Source organism: Alexandromys fortis, unplaced genomic scaffold (assembly GCF_014885135.2).
Source record: "Alexandromys fortis isolate MF-2015 unplaced genomic scaffold, M_Fortis_MF-2015_v1.1 scaffold_161, whole genome shotgun sequence".
Lineage (NCBI taxonomy): Eukaryota > Metazoa > Chordata > Mammalia > Rodentia > Cricetidae > Alexandromys > Alexandromys fortis.
Window position 1 is genome coordinate 2,545,364 of NW_026068073.1, and position 27,352 is coordinate 2,572,715.

At 45.9% G+C, this 27,352-nt stretch overlaps 1 protein-coding gene across 13 annotated transcripts in view; it reads right to left on the bottom strand.

Annotated features, from left to right (window-relative positions):
• The window catches only part of LOC126488055 (zinc finger protein 175-like), a 62,028-nt gene extending 39,957 nt beyond the window's left edge, over positions 1–22,071 (bottom strand). For 2 of the 13 annotated variants that reach the window (XM_050121242.1, XM_050121236.1), the window contains exons 1-2: positions 2,266–6,864; positions 952–1,205 (exon numbers count right to left, since the gene is read on the bottom strand). In XM_050121242.1, the coding sequence (XP_049977199.1) occupies positions 952–1,086 (135 nt within the window). In that variant the 5' untranslated portion in view covers positions 1,087–1,205; positions 2,266–6,864. The other 11 variants (XM_050121234.1, XM_050121233.1, XM_050121235.1 and 8 more) reach the window with 11 other exon arrangements.
• Positions 22,072–27,352: the final 5,281 nt, after the last annotated feature.

Consider the following 27,352-nt stretch of genomic DNA (forward strand, 5'->3'; position numbering starts at 1 on the left):
TATATATATAAAACTGGCCACAAATTAAATAGTATCATTCCTTCCCCAGGAGGCCAGAAATGGATTCTTTTTCATTCTCTATCAAAGATTAAAGAGCACAACAGTTATTAAGCCACACTGGACCTCTACCTGTCTATAGCTGTCTTGGGTCCCAGGATTTAACACTGTGTATGAGTTTGTACTCTCAAAGAAACTCAGTCTTGCAAAATTGCAAACATAAAGACCCAAGTATAGGGCTATAAAGGAACACTTTTAGATATATATACAAAGCAAATTTGTGGTGCCTGCACCACCTGGAACCATGGTTGGGCAAGGGTCTGGGGATCAAAGGACACACAGAGACGTGGGTCACTCTTGAAGCAAGAATGCTGATTTTATTATGTTCCCAGACAGCTTATATAGTGTTCTCCTTGAATAATGGCCAAGCCCTAGCTCTGGGGATTTTCCACTGCAAGTCCATCAGAAACTACTTCCTTGTTATCAGGAACTCATGAGGGTTCTGTGCTCAGAGCAGCTGCAAGCATAGAAAAACAAGTTGTTTACTCCAGTAGGCAAGAGGTCATAGAAAGTTCAGGGTCTGAGGGTCTGCAGCTCCCAACACAAACTGCTGGAAAGGGCAAATTAGGCATACAGCTGGAAATGGCTGTCATGCTAATTACAGTACAACAGCAGCGTGAACTGGAAGTGAGAAGTATGAATTGAATATAGAGAACACTTATCCTAGAAGAGAACTAGAACGAAAGTGGAGTGGTAGCAAAAGCCACGGTTTCAGGGAGGAGGAGGAGACAGTAACATCCACAATGTCTGAAAAGTGGCTGTCATCCGGAGACACACAAGGAGGTACTCTGGGGTGGGTCAGAGGTGGGTGAAAAGGGTTTGGGCTTTTCAGTTTAGAGTCATGGACTGTCACTTAAATAATTAACTGCAGGGAATAAAGATCTTCACATTTACCAGGCTGGTCTTCCTATTGCACCCAATCTGTGTCATTCTGATGTGGTGCTGGAAGGCTCTGCCGTCAGCAGCCCTGAAGATGCAGAAGCAGCCAGAAGGGCGGGCACTGCGGCACCACTCCTCCTCCTCCACCATGGCTGCTGCGCCACACAGAGAAGCACTGCAGAGCTACACGGGGTAGGATTTGGGGCTGATGACCCCTGGGCCCAGTGACTTTAGCATCACAGGAGAGGGGTCACCAGCATGATGTGAACCTGGCAGGATACAATAGCGTGGGCATGTTACCACTGTGAAATGTTCTTACAAGAATGAAATAAAATTGGAGTCTGATCCTTCTCCAGACAGAAATCCCCAATGCAGATAAAATGGCAGCCACAAGTCATCTCAAAATTTCCAGTAGCCATATTAACTACAAACGGATGGAATCAGCTTAACAGCACACTTAACTTAGCTCAACATATCTGAATTACTATGTTAAAATACCCAGGTTTAGGCTAAAGAAAGGGCTCAGCAGATAAGAGTGCTGGCTTCCAGGGATCTGGGTTCAGATCCCAACACCCACATGGTAGCTTACAACTGGCTAGAACTCCAGTTCTAGGATCCAATGCCCTCTTTTGGCCACCATGGGTACTTATTGTACGCACATAGGAACACAGGTATACAAGCAGGCAAAACATTCATACACACAAAATAATATAATTAAAAGAAATTAAGGTACTGAGCTTTGAGAAGCCAATGTGTAGCTGTGAAGTGGGAGAGAAAGTCAAAGGCTCAGGGGTCTGAATACATGTGGGGTGAAGACCACGTCAAAGGCTCAGGGATCTGAATACATGTGGGGTGAAGACCACGCTGCTAGGTGTTAGCTTGGCATGGAAACATTCCCTCCTGGAGGAAGGGAGGTTCAGGAGACCACTCCTTCGTGTTATATAAACGTGTAAGCTGGGCAGACGGTGGGGAAGAAGGTGAAAGCTGGTGATGGTGTGGCTGTCTAAGTGCCCCGTGCCTCTGAAGGCTGTACTTCATACAGCCACCATGATTAATAAACACAAAAAACTCTCTGGTTTACCAAGCTAAGCTAGACTTGGATTTACCTACTTCTTTGTTTTGTCAGTCCTCTGGGTTGAACAGAAATAGACTCACCAGGAAGTCATAGATGGGCAGATAGACCTAACCCTAAGAAGTAGCCCAGTGAGCAGGCCGATGACAAGATGAAGGAATGACGAGGTTTCAGTCTCCGGGACAGGAACCCAATCTGCTGCTTCCACCTTCTGCAATCTAGCTGGGAAAAGTGGAACCTGGGGCATCTCTCCTCACCTCACACAAGCCATTCTGCTCTTCTGCTCCTAACCTCTGGGGCATCTGGCAGAAACTCGTGTCAGTAGGCATGTTCTTTGCGGCTTCTACTCTTGGTCTCTGATTTTCTCAGGATTCTGAAGATACTCGGCATGTGGGGATCCACGTAGAGTTGTGGCGCAGCGATCAGCCTCACCTAGAGGTTTGGAAAGACACCAGAAAACCCTGGAAAGTTCATGACCATATCATCACTCACCCAACATTTGCCCAGAGCAAAAAAAGCCCGGAAATGTCCAGTTCTTCCCCTCACCTCTTGACTGTGACCACAGAAAGGTATTAAGGAAGGTGATGTAAAGCAAAGATGAGGTGTTGCCACTGACAGTGGGAATCTGATGCAGAATGAAGCTCTTCAGCTGGGCAGTTCACAAGGTGAAGAAATATCAGCTAGTGATCAGCTTATTTCCCAAACCCTCTTCCAGCTGTACGCCAGAGGCACTCCTACACTTGGTGTTTTAAGAGGAGGCAAATGAAGCTGTGCTATATTCCTTAATATGACCCAAGGTCATCAAATAGAAGAGAAGGGGATCGGTATATATCTGACTTAAACAAAATGGCAGTGCCCCAGTGGTGTTTTCTTGTTTCTAGACACTATTCAAACTTAGTGATGCACCGCACAGCCTGTTTGCCTCTGATATATCTCTGTAGTTGATGCCCACAATTCCCTCCCAGAGCAAAGAATGTATAGGTATATACAGGGACCAGGACCTCTATTTTGAAAGCCTACCCTTTCCTTCTTTTAATTTTGCCCCATTTTATTTTTATTTGAGCCAGTGTGCTATTGTGCAGCACAGGCTGACAGAGAACTCACTGTATACTCCAGGATGGCCTTGAGGTCAGTGACTCCATCAGCTTGTCACATACAGGTACCAACAGCCCTCTGGCTGATGATGCATGTCTTTCCTGATGCAGCCACTCAGACCAATGCCTTCCAGTGACTTCCAAAGACTGGCCACAGGACTGCTTCCCAGCCACCGACATGCCCCAGAACATTGAAATTATGGCCACCTTGATAGGCAATAATTTCCCCTCAGAGTGTTATTTCCTTTTTCCTTTCTTTCTTTTTTCTTTTTTTTTTTTTTTTTGTTTTTTTTAGACAGGCTTTTTTTTTTGGCTTTGGAGCCTGTCCTAGAACTAGCTCTTGTAGACCGGGCTGGCCTCGAACTCACAAAGATCCGCCTGTCTCTGACTCCCGAGTGCTGGGATTAAAGGCATGCGACACCACTGCCCGGCCAGAGTGTTATTTCTTTGTTTCCACATAACCACAAAAAACTCATAACACAGGGGTTCAAATAACAGACCCCAGGATGGAAGCAACACTGATGTTGTTTTCTTTCTTTTTGAGGTAGGGTCTCATGTAGACCTGGCTGGCCTTGAACTTGCTATATAACAGAGGTTGCTTTTGATATCCAGATCATCGTGCCTCATCCCGCAGTGCAAGGAATGCATGTGGGCTCCACCAAGCCTGGCTTGGAAGCAACACTGAAATAAACTAGGAGAAGCTACTTCTGTCATCCATCCCTGGAGGCCGGCTACGCAGGAACAGCTCACACTTCGAAGGGTGGAGAAACAATTTATTCTGGAGCCAAGTGTTCCAATGGCCTGGCAGTGCAGATTCAAGTTGTCCAAATACCACGTTCCGTGGAATTTTTGTAGTAAGAGAACAGAATGAAGCCATAAACCAAAACACTTCTAAAGTACATTGGTGTGAGCCAAAAGATACCTTGGGGCAACGGTGCTCAGTATATGGATGACAACCCCCTTGGGGTTCGCATATCATATACTTAACATGATTCATAACAGTAGCAAAATTAGTTATGAAGCGGCAGTGAAATAATTTTATGTTTGGAGGTCACCACAACATGAGGTGGTATTGAAGGTTGCAGTATCAGGAAGGCTGAGAACCTTAGAGGGTAAAGGTGCCAACAAGCCTGACAACATGAGTGGGATAGTTTGATGCCCGGGGCACACCTGGCAGAAAGAAAAAACTAATTTCTGATAGTTGTCCTCTGACCTATACATTGTGCCCACACAGACACACACAGACACACACATACAGATAACAGAGACCCTGTCTCAAAAAGTCAGATAGGGAGGGCTTGAGGAAAAGACTGGATATTATCTTCTGGCTTCCATGCTCACCTGTACAAATAGATGTAACCACAGTCAAATAAACATGTGCAGAACACACACACCAAACCAATAACAAAAAAAATGGTGGCACCGTCGGAGAGGCAGGTTACTCTAAGGTGGGAGAATCTCTATACCAGGCCTCACATGCTCTCCGATGGCATTCCTAGTTCTTCAGGTGTTGAAAACTAGTGGGCTGGTTAGAGAAAATCCATAGGTGGATATTGACTAACTGTTGAGGGGACAGAAGACAGCTAAAGACAGGCAGACTGCATATTGTAATATACACCCTCTCTACAACCTCTCTAGGACTCCCCAGTTCATCAGCCATGAAGAACCTTCAGCACAGGTGTGGTTTAAACCGAACTTCAGTTGTAGACCTACAACCCCAGCACTCCAGAGGCAGGGGCCGCACAACCACAGCTGAGGTCAGACTAGTCTACAAACTGAGTCGCAGGCTAGCCTGGGGTACATAGGATACCCCGGTGAAAGGAAGGAAGGAAAAGAAACGGGGCTCACGGTTAAGAGCGACTGTTGCTCTTGCAGATGTCTTGGGTTCAGCACCTACATGTGACTCACAACCCCCTGTAACCCTACTTCCAGGGGAACACACTTGGCATACCTATATACACACAGTCAAACACTCATATACATAAAATAAGTCTTAAAAACAAAACACACACATACACAGAGCTGTTTTTCCTTAAAAAACAGTGCGTATGTCTTCTTCACTTTGGCCCTGACTTTTCCTCTGTTCCAATTCCTAACCTATTTCATCCCCAGCCTGGCTGTCAATGTGTAGTGATCCTCCAGCCTCTGCCTCTACAGCGCTAAGACTGCAGGACAGCAGTGTGCCACCACACCCTGCTTGGCTACTGTAAGGCACAACTACCATTTCTAAACCTAGACTCCAAATCAGAACAGCAGACAGACATGGGGTCATTTTACTTCTTTTCTGCTTATAGTAACCATCTTCTGCTTTTTGTTTTTTCCTTAATTTTTTTTTTTAAAGAAGCTGGTGTCTTAGTTAGGGTTTCTATTGCTGTAAAGAGATACCATGACCACGGCAACTCTTTCTTATTGATGAAAACATTTAATGGAGGTGTCTGCTTACAGTTCAGTGGTTTAGTCCATTATCATCTCGGTGGGAAGGATGGTAGTGTAGTGTGCAAGCAGACATGGTGCTGGCTACATCTTGATCAGAAGGCAACAGGAAGTGGTCTCAGTGTCACACTGAGGGAAGCTTGAGCATAAAGGGAAAAAAAAGACCTCAAAGTCCACCTCTACTTCCTTCAAGACCACATCTACTCCAAGAAAGCCACACCTCTTAACAGTGACACTGCCATGGGGCCATTTCCTTTTAAACCAGCACATGGGGATTAGTTGGAAAAAGTAGTTTACGGGGTTGGGGGGCGGGGCTTAGAGAAAAAAAATATAAAATTGTGTGTGTGTGCGCGCCATGCGCGTCTCTGTGTGTGTTGTCTGTCTAGGCATCTGCGCACCATCAAGCCAGAGGAGAGCGCCACAGCCCCTGGAACTGTTTCAGGCAGTTCAAACACCGCGTGAACGCGGGCAACCCTTGTGTGCTCTTCGTCCTCACTGGTTTCTTCAATAGGTTTACTAGATGAGGCTGCAGAAACCCAGACTTCTGGCCCCAGACCTCTTTACAGCACCAACCCAACTGTTAGTCACCTATTCTTACCGATCAGGCCTCACATCTGCAAAGGATCCAATAGTTATGTAAATGGGCAATAGGAACTGAATTAGGATTAGTTTTTTAAAAAAAAAATTTTTTTTAACTCCACCTCTATAAAGGAAATATAATACGGGGAAAGGAAATGCCCTGAACACCTGTCTCTGGGGCCAGCAAGGCCAGCACCAAGGCTCTGTCCCAGCTCAGGTGACATCAGGCATACCTACGGGGACCTCCCGGCTCTCCTGCAGCTCTCTCTATTGTCAACACTGCTTAGCAAACACAGATGGAGGAAACTGTTCCCACTTTGGACCAAAACGTAAAAAAATTCATTTTCCCGTTTTCACCTACTCTTTGGAGTTTTTCTCCTCTAGCAGGCCAGTGTTTGACGAGGAGCCAGGTCTCCAGTTTCCAGCTACTCAAACACTAGCAGACCAGAAGGCAGCGCGGTTGCCTCAAAGCAGGGCACACGGGCCCCAGGGCTCCATCGCTGCCTGAGCAGCCCTCTCGCCCGGCTCCTATGGCAATCACGGCATCAAGCTCGTCCTGAAGCTCCCGGCTCCCACCCAGGATCGGCTCCTGCAGCGCACACTCACTGAGTCCTGCCACCAACGTCCTGATACGACAATTTTCACGGACGACCGTGAGAATTCCCACAGGAGAGCACACTGGGAAGTGACAAAACACAGAAGACGTGGAAAACCGCAGGCACGGAACGAAACCGAATCGAACGACCCCCATCTTACCCACGCATCCCCCTGCAGCCTCCGCAGCCCTCGCTCGGCACGGACCAGCGCTGGGCAGCACAGCGTCCGCCCTGCCCCGCAGCCACTCACCTCACTGCACCGCAGAGAGCTGTGCGCACGGCCCGCCGGGCCGCGACTTCCGCCCGCAGCCACCCACGGTACCGAGTTCGGACTCCAAACACCCACGCTGTCCTGGCAACGATAGCTGAAGCAAACTACCTAAAGATCTGAGCCGATGTGACGATTCTTGGCCACTTCCGATTTGAATAATGGTTCCTTCAGCCCATTACCACATCCCCCCCCCCCTTCGTGGATGATGCGCATGCGCACCGCCACTAGGGAGGTCAATCTTGCCAGTACTTACTATGGCTCATATGATGGTTTCTATGCTTTCATAAAGTGTCACCCGCACTCCAGTGACAGGGAAGCCACCATCAAAGTGCGTCAGTCCCATATAGCCAGGCGAATATGATACAATGAAAGTCCAGGACTGTCTCACATTGTCAGGGGTTTGCGTTACTACTTGTACGCTTATCTTTTTCTAAGAGACTGTGATACTACATGTTGCTAAAAGTACCTTTCCCCTGTATCTGATTTACTTTATTCGATTTATTCTATGTATTTTTGCCTGCACGTTGAGCTCACAGCACCCAGGACATCTGCAGGAGCAACACGTTCCCTTTTACCACGGAGCCATCTCTCCTTTTCTTCACATTTTGTCTTTATTATAACCAGAACTTAAAAGGGTTCTTGTGTTTGAGACGGTCTCATTATGTCGGCCTGACTGGCTTGGAACTGGCCAGGTAGCTCATTCTGGCCTCGAACTCGCAGACATCCGCGCCTCTGTTTCCTGAGTCCTAGGATTAAAGGTGTGTGCCACCACACAGGCCCTTTCTGATCTCTCAGAGGTTAGGAACAGGAAGTGAAGCCATGTGGAATACTAAAGGTGAGACTCTGAGATGAACCCTCATGTACTTTACATTGGGGAGTACTTCATACTGGGGGTACCTCATGGTTCCCAGAGGATAGCCACCTGCTCTTCTTAGGTTGCATAACAGAAACAGTGTAGATCTAGGCGGACAGTGGAAACAGTGGTGGATGGAGAGAGACCGGCCAGTGGGGACAGCAGCCAGCACTGCAGTGAGTGCATCGGAAGGCCTAATGGGGTAGGAGAACAAAGTCAAAGACTGTGAGAGTCATCTCCAGGGTAAACACATTCCAGCCTACAACAGTGGTTCTCAACCTGAGGCAAACCTCTAGTTCCAAAAATCTTTACATCACAGTTCGTAACAGTAGCAAAATTACAGCTATGAAGTGGCAACAAAAACAATTTTATTGTTGGGGTCACCACAGCATGAGGAACTGTATTAAAGGGTCACAGCGTTAGAAGTTGAGAACCACTGGGCTAGACTACGTAAACCAGGCTGGCCTTCAATTTACTCCACTCTTCTTGTCTATGCCATTCAGATGCTAGGATTACAACATGCCATCATTCCCGGATCACAGACGATCCTATAGAAAACAGACTACAGGAGTGATGATTCAGAGAACACAGTTTCATCATCAAAGATACAGCTCCAGGGTACTCGAAGAGTGAGCTCAGCCATCCATCATCAGAGGGCAAAATTAGAGTAAACCCCACGAAAGTTAGTATCATGCGAACGTCAATCTCTGCTCCCCATTTATCTGCTACTTCTAAGCACATCACTGTTGCTAACTAGACCCACGTACTGCATCTCGGCACAACCTTGTCCTTGCACAGTGCCCATCTGTCTTGCAGCCCAAACCACAGCTGTTCACCGGGATGAAGCATTTGCCTCATAGGAGGTGAGGGGCCACTGAACACACTCGGAAGCTGAAGCCGCACATACATAAAGTCAGAAGCTAGCATCTGTGTATGAGAGAGAACATGTCATTTTCCCGTGAATTTCATTTTCATGACCCATAAATTCTACTGTATTTATACTAAAGCCTCATTATACATCCATCACTATGGATGGGTATCTAGACTGATCCTTTCTTCGCTATTGTGTAAACATGGGTGTGTCGGGATCTCTGTGGTACAGTACAGAGTCCCAAGATGTGTATCCAAAAGTGGCTGGGTCGTGGGCTAGTTCAAGTTTCAGTAATTTCAGAAACCACCATTAAGGCTGCACAGTAAGATTCTGTCTCAACATCCAATCCAATCCAATCCAAAAAACCAAACGCAACAACAAAACCCCGCGCTGATTTCGTTAGAGTTGCAGCGATCTACCTTCCCCCCGCAGTCAAGCAAGGCTCCCTTTCTTCACAGCCTCAGCGGATCTGCTGTCAGTTGACAGCAGCTCTTCCCAACAGAGTGAGACGTTAGCTAAGGAGGCTAACCGCTTTAAAAGAACTTGGCTGGAGAGATGGCTCAGAGGTTAAGAGCATTGCCTGTTCTTCCAAAGGTCCTGAGTTCAATTCCCAGCAACCACATGGTGGCTCACAACCACCTGTAATGAGATCTGGTGCCCTCTTCTGGCCTGCAGACATACACACAGACAGAATATTGTATAGATAATAAATAAAAATAAATAAATTTTTTTTTAAAAAAGAATTTGACTGTATGTGTTCCTCAGAGAATTCTCAGCTCAGCTCCTTATTCCGTGTTTTCTTGTTTACAGTCAAGGTTTTCTTTTCTCTCTTTTGTTTTTTAACACCAAGCAATGACTCACAGGGAACAGGCTGCAGCATCTCAGGCATTTTTTCTGTTAGTTCTCACAAGTCTATTTATTTAGGTGGACTAGGCTGCTGCTTCAGTTGAACCCAGTTACCCTTCTCTTTGGCTCCCCCTTTCTGACTATTTTCCTTCATTTTTTTCAGGAAGATATTCCAATTTTTTTGCTGTTGTTGAGAGACAGGATCTTTATTGCCCTACCTGTCCTGGAACTCATTATGCAGACCAGGCTGGCCTCGAACTCAAGAGTTCTGCCTGCCTCTGCCTCCTGAGTGCTGAGATTAAAGGCGTGCGCCATCACACCTGGCTCTGGATTATGGCATTTCAACTTCACAGACTACCACACTGCCAGTGAAGGTATGTATTTTAGAGTAGAAAACCAATATCCACAGAGATGTGGTTTGCTTTTTATAAAACAAAGGATTATGTGAATAGTCATGTATGTGTTAGTCACCAGCAAATACATCCTGTCAAGTGCCAGAAAGGAAACATTCGTAGCTCAGGGACCCCATGGTCTCTCCCACAATTACTCAGTGGTACAGGGGAACAACAAACCACAACCAGAATATATGCAAATGAGTGTGGCTATGCTGCAGACAACTTCATTTCAAAAATTCAAGCAGGCATGGTGGTGCACGCCTTTAGTCCCGGCACTTGGGGGGCAGCAGCAGGTGAGTTTCTGTGAGTTCAGGACCAGCCTGGTAAGCCCCAGTTCTGCCAAGGTTACATAGTAAGACTCTGACTCAAAGAAAAGAAAAGGAAAGAAAAAAGAAATCCATAGGTGAGCATGAGCTTGCTCAGAGGCTAACGGCACATGTTGCCATACCTGATGACTTAGTACCTGAGTTCTGTTTTGGGGACCTGCATGCTGTTAATAAGGAACCAACTCCCACAAATTGTTTTTTATCTTTCACACATGTGTCCTGGCACACACTCATGTATGTGCGCGCGCACACACACACACACACACACACACACACACACACCATTTACTGTCTTCTTGTGTGCATTAGAAGCCTGCGCAAAACTATGAAGAAGTCTTTGCTGGTTCTGTCTGCGTGGCTCACTACGGATGGGACACGTGGAGAAAAGATAAGCTGAGCTACTCACAAAAGAGAAAAGTTACAGTACAAGGAGCAGTGACTGCTATAGAATTTCACTTATGGGTTTACCTCAGAAGTTACTTTCATATGATGAAAAGACGAATTAATTATTGATAGTGGTATGAATAAGGGATAGGCTGTCAACACACATTAGACTCTTAAAAAAGAAACTCCTGTTAGGCAATAAATTCTGTGTCACACCGCACTAGTCTAAGGCAATACGTATGTAAACATTGGTGTCATACAAAGGAAAATGCAACCATACATACACATTAGACATACTTTTGAGAGGTAACACCATCTTGTCCTTTCCTCTCTTGTATATAGAAATACTACTATCTAACAATTAACAGGAATATTGTTGATACAATATCTCCAAAACTTTTCTATAGTCTGGAAACAATGTGGCTTTTGCCATTTTCTATACAGAAACTTTTCTCAGTCCATTGCATGCGGGTTTCCTCCTAGGGTGAAACCCATAATCATACTACAAATGTCTCTCATGAATAATGAGTTTAAGAAAGCAGAGCATATCGAGATAATTTAACGCAGAGAAGATATAATGTACAATACGTTCTTTTAAAACATTTTCTTCAAGTAATTTAAGGATTATACCTCAGGTGGAAACAGAGACTACGAACTGATTTCTTGGAAAAGGATTTCACATCTAAACCGAGCCTGCGAGAACCGTGTCTGGTGTGAGCTGCTTGGTGCTTATTGCTATGGGACACATTGCTGAAGGCCTCCCTCTTTCGGAATACAACAGTGTCTTCCCCCAGTGGGAATCCAATGCTGCACATCCATTGTGCTGACGCTGGATGACTTCTCGTCCTCTCTGCATTGCTCTGCGGCTATGACGATGGCCTTCGGGGCCACGTGTTATGGAACAGTTTCCCATGGCATTCCTACGGCTTCTTGCGAGTGTGTGTTCGCTGATGGCATTTCAACACGGACTTCTGCAGGAATGCCTTCCCGCACTGTTGACAGATAAAAGATCTCCCCCTGGTGTGAGTCAACTGGTGTCTGGGCAAGGAGGACTTATTGTAGAAGCCCTTCCCACACTCAGGGCACACGTAGGGTTTCTCGCCTGTGTGAATTTGCTGATGGGATACCAATGCTGATTTCTGGATGAAGGTTTTCCCACATTTTTGACAGATAAAAGGTCTCTCCTTAGTGTGAGTTATCTGATGTCTATGCAAAGATGACCTGCCAAAGAAACCCTTCCCACATTCGGTGCAAACGTAGGGCTTCTCGCCTGTGTGAATTCTCTGGTGATCTCGGAGCTGGCCCTTTGAAGCCAAGGCTTTCCCGCAGTCACGGCATTTGTAAGGCTTCTCTCCGGTGTGAATTCTCTGATGTGTTCGAAGGACGGACTTCTGACTAAAGGCTTTCCCGCACTCACTACACACATGGTGCTTTTCTCCAGTGTGAATTTTCGTGTGCAGATTGAGGGATGACCTCCGGCTGAAGGCCTTCCCACACTCAGAACACGCATATGGTGTCTCCCCGGTGTGAATGCGGAGATGCTCTTTCAGTTGGGAGGAATTACTGAACGACTTCCCACAGTAGCTGCATTTGTAAGGTCTCTCCCCGGTGTGAATTCGATGGTGCACTGTCAATTGGGACGTATGACTGAAGGATTTCTCACAGTAACGGCATTCGTGAGGTTTCTCTCCTGTGTGTGTCTGCTGATGAGATGTCAACTGTGAGCGCTGAAAGAAGGCCTTCCCACACTTGGGACAGACGAAAGGCTTGTCCCTGGTGTGAGTTATCTGATGCCTCAGGAAACCTGACCTACCATGAAAACCTTTTCCACACGCGGTGCACACGTACGGCTTCTCTCCTGTGTGAATCCGCTCATGCTCTTCCAGTTGGTACTTGGAAGCCAAGGCTTTCCCACAGACAGTGCATCTGTGAGGTTTCTCCACTCTGTGAATGCGACAATGCACATTCAGTGTGAACGAGTAAGTAAATGACTTCCCACAGTCGCGGCACTCGTAAGGCTTCTCCCCTGTGTGGACTCGATGATGCATCTTCAGCTGCGATACATAAGTAAATGCCTTCCCACAGGCATCGCATCTGTGAGAACGCTGGCCCAGGTGGGCTCTCTGGTGCGTGCTGAGCTCTGACTTCTGACTGAACGCTTTCCCACACTCACGGCATACATGCTGGGTTTGTCTAATGTGTATCTTCTGGTGGACCATGAGACTTGACTTGCGCTTGAAGGCTTTCCCACAGTCAGCACATTCATACGGTTTTTCCTTCCTGTGGATCTGATAGTGGACTTTCAGTCGGGACGTACAGCTAAACAATTTCCCACAGACAGTACATTCGTAAGGCTTCTCCCCGGTGTGAATGGTCTCGTGAGTGCAGAGGATTGACTTCTGCTTGAAGGTTTTCCCACATACAGGGCACACGTAAGGTCTCTCCCCGGTGTGTATTCGACAATGCACCTTCAGTTGAGATGTATTGTTGAAGGACTTCCCACAGTCGCGGCACTCGTAAGGCTTCTCTCCAGTGTGAATTCGATGATGAACCTGCAGGTTGGATGTACGACTGAATGATTTCCCACAGTCGGGGCACTCATAAGGTTTCTCTACGTGAGTTTCTCGATGGGAGGTCAACTCTGACTTCTGGAGGAAGGCTTTCCCACACTTGTGACAGACGAAAGGCTTTTCTCCAGCGTGAGTTGCCTGATGTTCGCTGAAAGCAGCCATGTCATAGACGACCTTTTCACATTCAGGGCATTCGTCTGGTTTCTCCTGAGGATGCCCTTGTTGCTGTCTCAGTGTGTGTTTGCGGGTGAGAACTTTCCGGCACTGGTTACCTTTGTGTGAATTCTGGCCTTCGTGAGGAATTGTGTGGTTCGCATTAGAAGAGTCTCCCAGGAAGAGCTGACCAGAGGTAACAACATCTTTAAGCTGTTTAGTGATATTGCTTTGGTCTTCACCCTTTGCCTCCAGGTTATGCCTCTCACTGTTTGTGAGTCCCTCCGGGGCTCCCTTTTGTGTGGAGACGAGGCTGGACACCAAAGGAGTGGCTTCCGCAGGCTCTTTCCATCCACAGCCTCTGTCTGTGCTCTGAGCTTTCTTGCTGAGGGGAGCACCGGCACTCCAAGGTGGTTTCCGGCTTTGCCGATTTCTTTTTGTAGGGTCAGGATCTTGCCACAGTCCTACGATAGAACACCACAGGGCGTGTCTTGTGATTTCACTCGCCTTGCTCACTGGAAATGCTTCAGTCTCAGAAAGTCTTGGTCGAGGGGCAGAAACCTCTGATTCCACCTCTGGAAGAAGAAAAGAGATGAGAGGACAGGCGTAACGAACAGGAAGCGTGAGGAATCGCACAGAGCTAAAAACAGTGAGGTACTGCTGACATTGAGTAGAACATAACCACATCCCTTACCATAAGCCAAACATTAGGTACAGACTTGCCAGACAGGCAGCTTTCTCTATGACGGAAACAGACTCATTTTATCCCCACACCATCCTCTAAGGCAATTCTAACTACTCTGCCTGTTTTACAGATGAAGAAATACTAATATGAATACTGGCGTCCGTGGTAAATGTGGCTTCAAATATTTGTAGGGAAGACTCGACAAAAACAGCACATCAACTTATATAGGGTACCTACACACCAGAGCTCGGGTAAGAAGTGGCACACTTGTGCTTTTTGCCCATATTTTCATCCAGCTAAGTACTCATATAGTCATGTCCCCAGCTCTCTGTCTTACTCCATCTGGGAAAGCACTCTCTCTTTGAGCTACAACCTAAGATCAGAAAGTTTTTCTTTTCTAACATCATTTACATATGTAGTAGCCTTTCCTTACTTTTCCAATCTCATACTGTGGTGTGAGAATAGTTTAAAGCATCTGCTGCTTTTTCAAAGAACGGAGTTTCGTTTCCAGTACCTACATCAGGCAGCACACAAAGTCCCGTTAACTCCAGCTCCAGGGGTCCAACATCCTCTTGTGAACTCTGTGGAAACCCCCATACATGTGGCATGTGTTTACACAGATACACACACATGCACACAAAAATAAATCTAAACAAGGAAATCCCACAACACCGACCAAACACATCTAAGGGATACCTACAGACTATTGTCCATGGAATAGTCTGTACAATATTCCCATAGAAGTTCCTCAAAGAACAGACCACATGCTAGGTTACAAAGCAACTCTGAACAATACGAAAAATTTGAGACAACTTCTGGTATCTTAAAAGACCATAATGGAATAAAATAGACACCAACAATAAAAGAAGCTGCACAGACACATGGACATAGAACAGCAAGTCTCAAAGAAAGCAGGGAGGATATTAAATCATTTCTGTACTCTTTGGATACAGCTAATGACAGTTCTAAGACAAAGTTGATATCTGAGGTATTTGCATTAAAGAAAGAAGAGAGAGTTCAACCTAATGATGCAACTAAAGATCTTAGAAAACAAAGAAAAAGGCAAAATCCAAAGTAGTAGATGGAAAGAAAAAGATAAAGATCAAGGCAGCAATTAATGAAATGGAAATTAACAGAACAATACACAGAATGAAACAAACTGATAAATGAGGTTGGGGCTCAAAAGATGGCTCAGCTGTTAAGAGCACTGACTGCTCTTCCAGAGAACCCAGGTTCAATTTCCAGCACCCACATGGCAGCTCACAACTCTTTGTAACACTAGTCCTATGGGATTATATGCCATCTTCTGGCCTCTGTAGGCACTGCACACAGATAGTGCATATACCTATGTGTGGGCAAGACACCTACACATACAAAAAAAAAAACCCTCTAGCTTAACTGACACAGAGAGAAGACTCAATAAAATTAGAAATGAACAAGAGGCTATTACAACTATTTCCAAACACACACAACAGATCGCTGGAGAAATCTTATATTAAAAAACCTGGAAACTTTAGTATAAATGGTTAACAACTTTTAACAGACTGATGATCTTTTTTTTTTAAAATATCTATTTATTTATTTTATTATGTATATAGTATTCTGTCTGTGTGTATGCCTGCAGGCCAGAAAAGGGCACCAGACCTCATTACAGATGGTTGTGAGCCACCATGTGGTTGCTGGGAATTGAACTCAGGACCTTTGGAAGAGCAGGCAGTGCTCTTAACAGCTGAGCCATCTCTCCAGCCCCGAGACTGAAGATCTTAATGTAATGTATGAAAGTCTGAAACTGCTAAAGGGAGACAGATGCAAAACTCTTAAAGATACAGGCACAGATTAGGACTTCTAGAAAAAGAAGGTAATAGTACAGGAAAAAATCCTGTGAATTGATAAATATGATTATATAAAATTAAGTCTTTCTAACTTACACTAATATATACACTATATGGAGAACTATAAAAGAATCAAATGCCCAAAACACCAAATTCTCCGATCAAGAAATAGTTAATATATTTAATGAATGCTTCTTTAAAGGCCAAAAAGTATTTGAAATAGTATTCAATATTCTTAATGATCAGGAAAATGCAAATTAAAACTTCTTTCATATTCTAGCTCACCCCAGTCAGAATGACTATTACCAAAGGAACAGAAAACAAATACATTCAAGGAAAGATACAGCCCTGCCCACTGCTGCAGGACACGGAAACCCCTGTCCACTGCTGTGGGACACGGAAACCCCTGCCCACTGCTGCAGGACACGGAAACCCCTGTCCACTGCGTGGGACACGGAAACCCCTACCCACTGCTGCAGGACACAGAAAGTCACTAAAGAAGCTAGCAGAAGGTCCTCAAAGAACTACAATATAACTGCCCTATGATCCCGCTAGACCTGCACACATCCTGAAGAACTCTGCATCAACATCAGCAGACACACTTGCACAGCCATAGTTATGGCTGCACTAAGAAATGGAACCGGATGTCTTTCAACAGATGAATGTATTAAGAAAATGTAGAATATATAAACAATGGGATTTTAGTTAGTCGAAAAGAAAAAAGAAATCATGGAAACTGTAGCAAAATGTATGGAACCTGAGATCATTATGTTAGATGAATCAAGAGAGACTCAGACAAATACCACATCTTTTCTTACATGTAGACTCCAGATTTTAATTTCTGTATGTGTATATACAGGTATCTCTACATGTATTGTGTGTAAACCGTGAAAGTAGAAAAAGTACCGTGAAAGGAGAAGGCATCTGAAGAGAGGAAGGAGGAAGAAAGAGTAGTGGGGCATAGGTGACATTTGTGGCAAGGAAAGGAACCAGCACGAGGCGACTGGAGGAGGTCGGCGGGGAAAGGAGCAGGAGAGGAAAACACATAGTGATGGCTTTATAAGAAGATGACAATGAAGCCAACTGAAAACATATCCAATGCAAACTATCACCACCTATGCTAAAGCTTTATACCTCACTAATGTATCTTATCAGTGTTGACACAGCTGTCTGTCTGTCTGTCTGTCTGTCTGTCTATACTTCTATCACACTGGGGAATGAACCCAAGGCTCTGCGCTCTACCATTGAACTACACATCCCCAGCCCTAACCATGGTTAACACAAAAACAAAAGATCAATTCCCTTCCTACCCAACGCATTTACCCAACACGTGGATCCACCAATGCATTTATCTCTATCACCAACCACCACTACGTTTCCCTCATATTTTTTTTGTCATTGTTTGTAGACAAGGTGTACAAATACAAATCTACGTGTAGACCTTCTGGAGAATATGGTTGTGTTAGTTAGTTCAGGTCATCTCCAGGATGAGGCAGTTCATACCCAGTGCTCACCCCTGAAAGCCTTATCCATATTCACAAAGCATTGATTGCAGCAGTGGCTGTAGAGAGCTGGAGTGGGAGGCAGGCTTGGCACCCACTGCTGTGGTCCATCTCATGGGCTGCACCATAAGCTTAGAAAGCGAGAGCGGCAAGCAAACGAGGGGACACCACTAGGGGATGGACAGTGAGGATGGATGACAAGGGACACCAATGACATCGACCTCCATCCAGGTCACTTACCTTGACACCGACTCTGCTGATGTGGGAACTCAGCCTCTCCCATCCATGCCACCTTTCTTTTCTTTTTCCTGAAGATGGCCCCAGAGCTGGGAATGGGGTGCCCTGTAAGTTGGAAGAATATTTGCTCAGTGTGTGGCTTTTAGGCTTTGGTTGGAAAAATCAACATTCTGTAGTGGGCACAGAACAATTATGATGTGGGAGTGATTTTTTATTAATAAAGAAACTGCCTAGGCCCCTTGATAAGGCCCACCCTTAGGTGGGTGGAGAAAACAGAGGAAAATGCTGGGAGAAGGAGGCTTGGTGGAGGAGTCGCCATGGTTCTCCCGCTCCAGACAGACGCAGGTTAAGATCCTCCCTGGTAAGCCAGCTCGTGGGCTACACAGAATATTAGAAATGGGTTAGAACAATATGTAAGAGCTAGCCATAAGGAACTGGAACTATCCGGGCCAGGCAGTGTTTGAAAGAATACAGTTTCCGTGTAATTATTTCTGGGCATAAACTAGCCATGCGGGCGGCCAGGTGCCGGGGACGCAGCCCTGCCGCTCCTAATTTCAACACAATTAACTAAGCATGTTTAAAAGTAATGAATTATCAGGACAAACCATAGGGAAAAGCCTTGACACAGTTTTGATACCCCATCACGTTCTACAAAAAGAAGGGAAAATACTTTCAATGAGGCCCATCCTGGATCTCCGGCCAGCTGTGCTCACCCACTGCCAAGAGGTGGCTGTAGATCTCCAGCATCACATCCTGGTACAGGTGTCGCTGGGCGGAGTCCAGGCGCCTCCACTCCTCCCAGCTGAAGTCCACAGTCACATCCTCAAAGGACACCAATCTCTGTAACAGCAAAGTGCGGTTCATTTTGAGTTAGTTATCACATTACACATAACAATGCAGTTCAGGGATCCTTTACTGAGACATATCATTGGTCTTTCCAGAAAATAGCTATTTCATATTATATGAATAATACATATGTGTGTATTATTTGAATATTTCAGAAGTCAAAAAAGTTAGTAAAAATAATCTTCCATCTCTTGTACACGCATATTTCTCTTCCCCAAAGCAGGCAGAAATGGGTTGTCAATGAATACTTCAAAGAGGAACAAGCAGCCTGACACTTGAGTTCACAGAGCAGTGAACTGCCAAGGGAAGCTGACAACCAGACAAAGAAGGAACACCCAGAAGCTGAAGACTTTGCACAGAATCAACTGCGCTGCTTGCTACATTTTAGCTTTGGGAATCTTCGTTAATTCAGAAACTCATATGCAACATCGTTGCATGTAAACAGTCCTTCCATGAACCAGAAGACAACTCATGGATACCGAACAAGACTTTAGTCTGCCTCTTTACCACTGTGTTCTCCCAGGCCCCCCACTCCTAGAGAAGTAAACAGCTGAATTTTGATTTGTGGCTAGGCATCATCAGACACTCATGGTCTCCAATACTTACCTGCCATGCACCCACATCAAACAAACTCCTTCAAGATATTCACAAAACGACAGTGGCTATGAACTGGGACAGGAAGATAAGGATTGGGGACTCTGGAAATGGGATGCAGGTTTGAGGGCTACATCTAAATCTAAGCACCAAGAAGCAGGACAGTGAGTGACATAAAGACCGGGAGGTGCAGGGCATTGGCCCCTGTGGTCTGTTCTCGCTGAAGCAGCAAGTCTGTATCGGACTGGGGGCCCAGGACCTGCTACTTCCCATGTCTGTCTTCCAGTCTCAGAGAACTGGACTCCAGGCAGCTGCTGCTTACCTCGCTTGACCCATCCTGCTCCTGTTGGTTCAGTCTCTTTGGCTTCTGGGACAAATTCATGTCAGCAGGCATGTTTCTCTCCTTGGCCTCTTTGCTGGCAGATCCAATTTTCTCAGGAACCGGAAGCTGGGTGAGTGTCTAGAGGCCCCCAGGAGGCAGCTGAGCAGAGAGGGCAGCTGTGGTGGGGCAGAAAACCCCATAGCCTGGATGACATGGTCTGACTTAGGTGTAAAGTGACAGCAGAAAGCCCCAGGGAGGGAATGACCTTGTGTCCCCCGCTAAATTTGCCACACATGGGTCTCTGAGGGGCCAAGACAGTCCCAGTGTAGACACGATAACAGAAAAATCTCAGAAGAGCCTTCCTGGTACTGACCAGGGTGATGACCCCGGGGAGAAGGTGCTATGTGTAAGAGAGCTTGTGGCACCAGCACGAGGACCTGAGTTCAAATCCCCAGCAACTTGAAGAAGGCAGGCTTGTCCACAAATGTCTGTAACTCCAGCACTGTGTGGGACCAAAAGAGGAGTGTCTCTGGGTTCCCTGGCTATCAGCCTAGCTCCAGGGAATAAGGCTGGAATTGATGGAGCAGGGCACTCATGGCTTACTCTGGCCTCAGAGCATGTGCACTGACAGACATACGTACCTATACCCCCATCCACGTACAAACATTACACACAATCACACACACCAAAAATCCCAAACAACTCCATCCCCTGAAGTAAACACCCAACACCATAGTTAGGACTGAAGTTAAGGAACACTTCACTGAAGTTCCCAGTTTTTAACTGTGAGAGGAGGAGGTAGTAACCTAGTTGTTTCTGAAGTAAGGGTGCAGGTGTGAACTGTGAGCACTGGGGACCTGAACTCCCCTGAAGCTCAGCCCACTCTCGGCACCTGCCTATAAATACACACAAAAACAAGCAAGCTGCCAGGCTGCTCCTTTGTCAAGCTGTTCATGCAGGCTGCCCCAACGCTCAGCATTTTTGAGACGTGGTCTCACTATGTAGCTCTTGCTAGCTTGGGGCTTTCTATGTAGACGAGGCTGACCTTGAACTCACAGAGTTCCACCTGCCTCTGCTCTCAACTCTCACAGAACTCTTTTTTTAAATTTATTTATTATGTATACAATGTTCTGTCTTCATGTATGCCTGCCCACCAGAAGAGGGCACCAGATCTCATAGATGGTTGTGAGCCACCATGTGGTTGCTGGGAATTGAACTCAAGACCTCTGGAAGAGCAGCCAGTGCTCTTAACCTCTGAGCCATCTCTCCAGCCCTCACAGAACTCTTTTAACCATTTCATAAGCATCAGTATAACCATTTCCCTCAGACACTATAAATAAGGCTACGTGCTGTTCTATAATGCACCCCAAAAGACAGAGTGGGGACCAGTCTCATCTCTTCCCTACACCAAACCACACACAGTCCCCATTATCTCAGGCAGTTCCTAGTGTGCTCAGTGCCCAGAAACCTATCTGCTTCATCCTGCCTTCTGAGAGCAGAGATGGGATGCAGTGGGGGGGGGGGGGGGTAATGGCCGCTTCTGGTTCTTTCTGCATTTCTAGACATTTTTGTGAACATCTACTGACCAACATCCCATTCTCTTCACTTGAATTCAGAGACCCAATCCCTTCCCTGACTTGGAAACCCTCCACATAAACACCAGGCCACAGGACCCTATTCACAATGTCTTCATGGTGAAGAGGATGTACTCGGTGACATCCTGGACTTTCAGTGACCTCCAATCAGAGGACCAGAAGAGCACCGAGTAAAACATGGTCATGCACAGGTCCACAGAGCATTACTACTTTGACAGCCAAGAACTAGCCAGAGACGTCTATTTACAGGTTTCCAGAGAACCTTCAATAAACTCTGCAGCCCGAAGAACATCCCCATGACACAAATGCCAATCACCGACCCTTACCGTGGCCACATGGTCCCCAGCAGAGGTCAGCATTGACCCACCTCATCTGCAAAGGACCCCAGCCCTCATGTAAAGTGGACCCAGGGATTAGGATTTGCCTTTTAGGTTTGTTTTTGCATCTCAAGCTTCCTACAGGAGATGGTCTGCCGGGAATGAAAAGGTCCTGTCCTAGAAGCCCTGCTACCTGCACAAAGGCTCCTCACCTCCCAGCTCTGGTGACTGTGCCCCCTGCTAAGTGGTGTTCTTAGTACTAGCCCTGCTGGGAGAAGCGACTGACTGACCGAGAATGGCTGGTCTTCAAACTGGGCCCAAATCACGAAGAAATTAATTTTCCATTTTAAATCTACTTTTTCTCTTCCTGCAGGCCACACAGTTTGGCGCGAAAGCAGCGCGATTGCCCCCAGACACCAGCCCCAGGCTCGGTGTGGCGGACTCCGTGGCCTCCCTCAGCATCCCTGCTCTCCCGACTCTCACAGGACTCCCTCCCCAGCTCAACTACAGCATCCCCTGTGGCCGCGTCAGCTGTCACTCAGCACAAACCAACACTCACCAGCCGAGTCCTCCTTTGCTCGCCCATTTTCTGGCGCCGCGCCTCAGAGAGCTCTGGTCACCGACGTCGGTGTCCCGCGACTTCCGCCCACTGAAGCTCAGTGTTCAGAATCCAAACTCGCATGCTATCCTGGCAAAATAACAGAACCGATCAGCGTCAAGATTTAAGCGGATGTGACCGCTTCAGACCACTTCCGTTTACTGTGAATCAATGTTCCCAGCCTTTCCCAGGAGGATGGCGCAGCGCATGCGCACTACCACTTGTGAAGGTACAGCTTGCCAATACTCCTCTTGGAACATCAGGTAGTTTCTGTTTCGTTAGTAGCTGTCATGGCCACTCCCACAATACAATGATATTGAGACCACCATCACAGTACGTTCATTCCGTACAGCCAGGCAAGGCTTGTGGAATGTGATACAATGAAAGTCCGAGGCTGTCTCACATGGCCAGGGGGTTTATTTCCTACCTGTCTGTATATATCATCTATTTCTAAGAGACCGTGACATTGCATATGATTAAAATACCATTTTTCTGTATTTTCTCGGGGACTCAAAAGTTTCTTTTTTCTCTAAATTAAAAGAAGAGAGAGAGAGAGCGAACTAGGCAGGGTTGTTGGGAAATGGAAATTGAAGTCATATTGAATCTTAGAAGGTGAGGATGTGAAATGAACGCGATACTGGGGCATTTAATGATTGCCAGAGGTGGAGAGATCTGTTGTCAATTTTAAATGGTTTATTAACTGGTTATTAGCTATTTGTTGTGTGTTTTGCGTATATAGAAAATAGCGTAGAGCTGGGTGGGAGGGAAATGATGGTGAACGGGAAAGACCAGTTGGTAGAGAAAGCATCCAGTACGCTAGGGTGACCGAATCCAATAGTCCAAATCCAAACTAGAATATTCGAATACAATGAAAGATTATTGCAGCATCTTCAGGTTAAAATTCTTCAGGCTGGCCTTGAACTTGCTGTGGTACTCCTGCCTCTGCCGCCCAAGGGATGGGAGGGATGTGCCGTCATGCCTGACTGCCCAGAGGACCTTGATCATCTTGAGAACAGACTATAGAAGCGGTGCTCTTGTGACCAGAGTTTTATGCCCAAAGAATAGGTTCCGCCACCTGTCACAATATGTCAAAGTTATAAGAAAGTATTAAAAGGTAATATAATGCAAGTATCAATTTCTACTCATCTGTCTGCTACATCTGGGCACACCATCTATAGCCACGCCCACTCATTGCAGCCCAGGCACCACTTTACTCCCCCAGAGGCACAGTGCCCATCTGTCTTGCAGCCTGAACCACAGCCAGTCCACCAGACAGACAGAGCCCTTGTCTGTGGAGGTGCTGAAGCACAAGGGCCAATCAGAAGGGGACGCTGTATGCCTCTCTATCTTTGTATTCCATGAGAATGACCTAATGGACAGTTGAGGGAGCTGCCCTGCAGATATAATAAAAACCCTGTGTTTCACCAGCTGAATCACAGAAATCCCTGGTGAACTTCTCAAGCCAGGCACGGTGGTGAACAACTTTATTCTCAGCACTTGGGAGTCAGAGGCAGGCAAATCTCTGTGAGTTTCAGATCAACCTGTTTCATACAGTGAATTCCAGGCCAGCTGAGGCTACACAGTGAGAAATGTACACAAGAAAACTGCTGAGAAGGGCGAATAGGTAGACACCTGGAAGTATCACTGAGATGCTCTAAGTGTGAGGTGGATAAAAGCATTTTCCAGGAAGGAGTGGACGTGAAGGTGGGTAAGTAGGGAAGTCTATGGTAAATCACAGAGCTGCACGTGGTCCTGTGATGATGGGGTTTCAAATGTACTCTAATTCCAAACAGAGAGCTGAGAACGAGTATAGGTAATTATAACAAATGGGGTCTGTGTCCCCAGGTGGTCCTGAAACTTGCTGTGAAGCCAAGGATCACCTAAAAGATCTGATCCTCTTGCCTCCATGTCCTGTGTGGTTAGATTGCAGGAATATGTCACCGTGTGCAATTTACACAGTGCTGGAGATCAAGCCCAGGACTTCATACCAGCAGGCGTTCTATCAGCTGAGCTAAGTCCCCAACGAGGAGTTTGTTTTAAACTTGTAGTGAATGGCCACATAAGCATTTTAAGTATAGAATTGAGATGATCACATTCACATTTCAAATGATTAGTTTTCCTATAGGAATCAAGTTAAGGCTAAGAAGAGTTGATGATGACAAGATCTGCATTCGCAGTAGGAATTTCTTGTCAACTTTCTCTTGGGAACAGCCAGCTCCCAGATAATGGCATGGAGACTTACTATTAATTATGAAGTTTTGGCCATTAGCTTAGGCTTGTTTCCAACTAGCTCTTATAACTTAATTGACCTGCTTCTATTAATCTGTGTTTCGACATGTGACTTTTTAATCTCTCCTCCATTCTGTATGTCCGACTCCCTCCACGTCTCTGCTATCTCTCTCATGCACCTAGATTCATCCCAGTTTCCTATCTCTGCCCAGAGGTCCCATCAAACCTCTCCTGCCTAGTGATTGGTCACTCAGCTCTTCATTGAACCAATCAGGCAAAACAGTGACACGTCTTCACAGTACACAGAAAGATTACCCCGCACATGCATTACAGAAGGGCTGAAGACAGCTAATGGAGGTTGCAGTGTTAACACTTTTCCTGCTCATCAGTGGTTGCTAAACCATAAAGGTGACACCCTCCTGAGATTTACAGTGTGGGGCTGAGTGACAAGACCTGAATACAGTGGCACATTTCAGCATCACAGGAGAGAGATGTCCTGGCATGCTGTGTACCTAGTCGGATGCAATAAAACCTGCATGTTGTTCACAGCGAATTGATTATGAAGATAAAAATACAATTACAGTCTGATCATGCTTGTAGGGCAGAGCTCTTAAACGGAAATGTAAATGGAGCCACAAAAGAGTTTAGAGATTTCTAGCACTCAAACAAATAGAATCAATTTAACAATGTATTTGATATAGTCCAATATATCCAAATTATTTCTAGATACTCAGCTTTCAAAAGTCAATGAATATCTATGAAGTGAAAACATTAAAAGACCAAGGACTTGGGGATCAGAGATATGTGTATGAAAGAATTTGTGGGGCTCTTTCCTCAGGAAGTATTTCTTCAGTTATTATGGGATTATGAGGGAAGCTGCCAGGGGTTGCCCCTCAAGGTTGTTTAGGCAGTAAACAGATGCTGGGAGGAGACCAGGTGGTATCGTTACCACAGTTGCCTGTAACAAGTCCTGCCAGCCAGCTCCCAAATAATGACATGGAGACTTCTTCTTCTTCTTTTTTTTTAAATTTATTTATTTATTTATTTATTTATTAAAGATTTCTGTCTCTTCCCCACCGCCGCCTCCCCTTTCCCTCCCCCTCCCCCAATTAAGTCCGTTCCCTCGTCAGTCCAAAGAGCAATCAGGGTTCCCTGCCCTGTGGGAAGTCCAAGGACCACCCACCTCCATCCAGGTCTAGTAAGGTGAGCATCCGAACTGCCTAGGCTCCCACAAAACCAATTAATTATTAAAACTTGGCCTACAGCTCAGGCTAGTTCCTATATAGTTCTTATAACTTAAATTAACCTATTTCTATTAATCAGCTTGTCACATGAATCATGGCTGTTGCCTCTCCTCCTGCATGGCTTGCTTGTTCTCCATCTTCTGTTTGCCTAGATTCCTCTTCCTACTTCCTCTCTGCCCGAAAGTCCTGCCTATGCCTCCTGCCTGGCTATTAGCTGCTCAACTCTTTATTAAACCAATCAGAGCAATATATCTTCATACAGTGTACAAATATCCCACAACAGTTGCTACTCATTTTAGAGGTGGGGTGGTTCTGTGAGGCAGCTGTTTTAGCTACACATGCTTCTGAAAGTTACCTCTCACCCCCACTTCTGTAGGTAAGCCCAGTAAACCCACTGATTCACCAAGATGGACTTTGATGTAATCATTTCTTTGGTCTATCATTTGCTCTTCATCTGGAGTGAATGCAAATAGAGGCTCCCCAGGAAGTAATGCAGTAAATGAAGTAATGAAGTAATGTCAGTTTCAACACGACAAGGAACAAATGAGCTTGTCACAAAAGCTAGGTGACGTGGTAACATTGGTCCCTTGTGGACTATGTACTCTTATATGGAAGATGAAGGCCATGTCAGAAACGGAGAGCCTGGGATCTGCTGCTTCCTGAGTCTGCTGTCTATTTCTGCAGACTTGAACCTGGGACAGTCCCATCACCTCTCATTATCCATTCTGCTCCCCTTCTGGGGCTTCTGGGAAATTTTACATCAGCAGACATGCCCTTTTTGGCATCTACCTTTGGTTTCTCTTGCTGACAGACATAATTTCCTCAGGAGTGGCAAGCTGGGGGAATATCTGGAGTCTCTAAGCAGAGGGGCTCTGTAGAAGTCAGATATGGTATGACAGAAAACCTGGCTGCTTGTGCTATGTGGGCTGAACGCACTAACATTTACATGGAGTTGTAAACTTTCTAGTAAATACTTGGAAGGATGGAGGTTTCTGTCTGAACATCATGTTGACTAATAGTACAGTTTGAGGAGAAAAGGAACACCAGGAAGTGTGTGTCAGGGGTGTCTCTGCATGCTGGCCCCGAGAGGCCTTTGCATGAAGCTATAAAGGGGATGTCCGGACGTCACTGAAGACCACGAGATGTTGGAGATTCCAGAGTCATGGGATACCTGCTAAGGAAAGCTGCTAAGAGGGGGCAGAACCAGGCCAAGAGAGAGAATTGAGATGCAATAAGCCAAGCTGAAAGGAGATGGAGATCTGGAGAGTGCTTTGACATCCAGACACAGAGATGCGGAGTTTGCTCAGCTGGTTTTTATTCTGCTTTAGTCTGGTATTTCTCATTATCTTCCCTTTCCAGAGTTTTGGAATAGTAATATATGTTCTGTGACAATGCATGCTGGGAGTATGTGATCTGCTTTTTGATTTTACAGGGGATTATAGTCAACAGATTGGTTGTGAGTCTGAGAAGAAACTTTGGACTTTTAAACACTGTTTAGACTGTGATACATACGTGGACTTTTGAAGTTGGACTAAACACATTTTGCATTAAAATATAGCTTATAAGCTTATGGGGCCAGGGAGTGTGATTGTTTGAATAGGAACAGACTCAGAGTAGTTGTGTTCATGCTGGAGGAATTGTGTCATGGGGTTGGGCTTTGAGGTTTCAAATGTGCAAGACAGGCCCAGTCTCTCTCTCTCTCTCTCTCTCTCTCTCTCTCTCTCTCTCTCTCTCTCTCTCTCTCGTTGTCGCCTACTGATCTAGATGTAGAACTCTTAGTTCCTTTTCTAGCACCATATCTGCTGGATTGCTGCCATACTTCCAGCCATAGTGAAAATGGACTAAACCTCTGGAGCTGAAAGCCAGCTCAATTAAATGCTTTCCTGTTGACAGAAGGTTCTGTCTTGCCTAGTCCTATAGCCATTCAGTCCCAAATAAACATACAGAATCGTATATTAATTACAAACTGTTT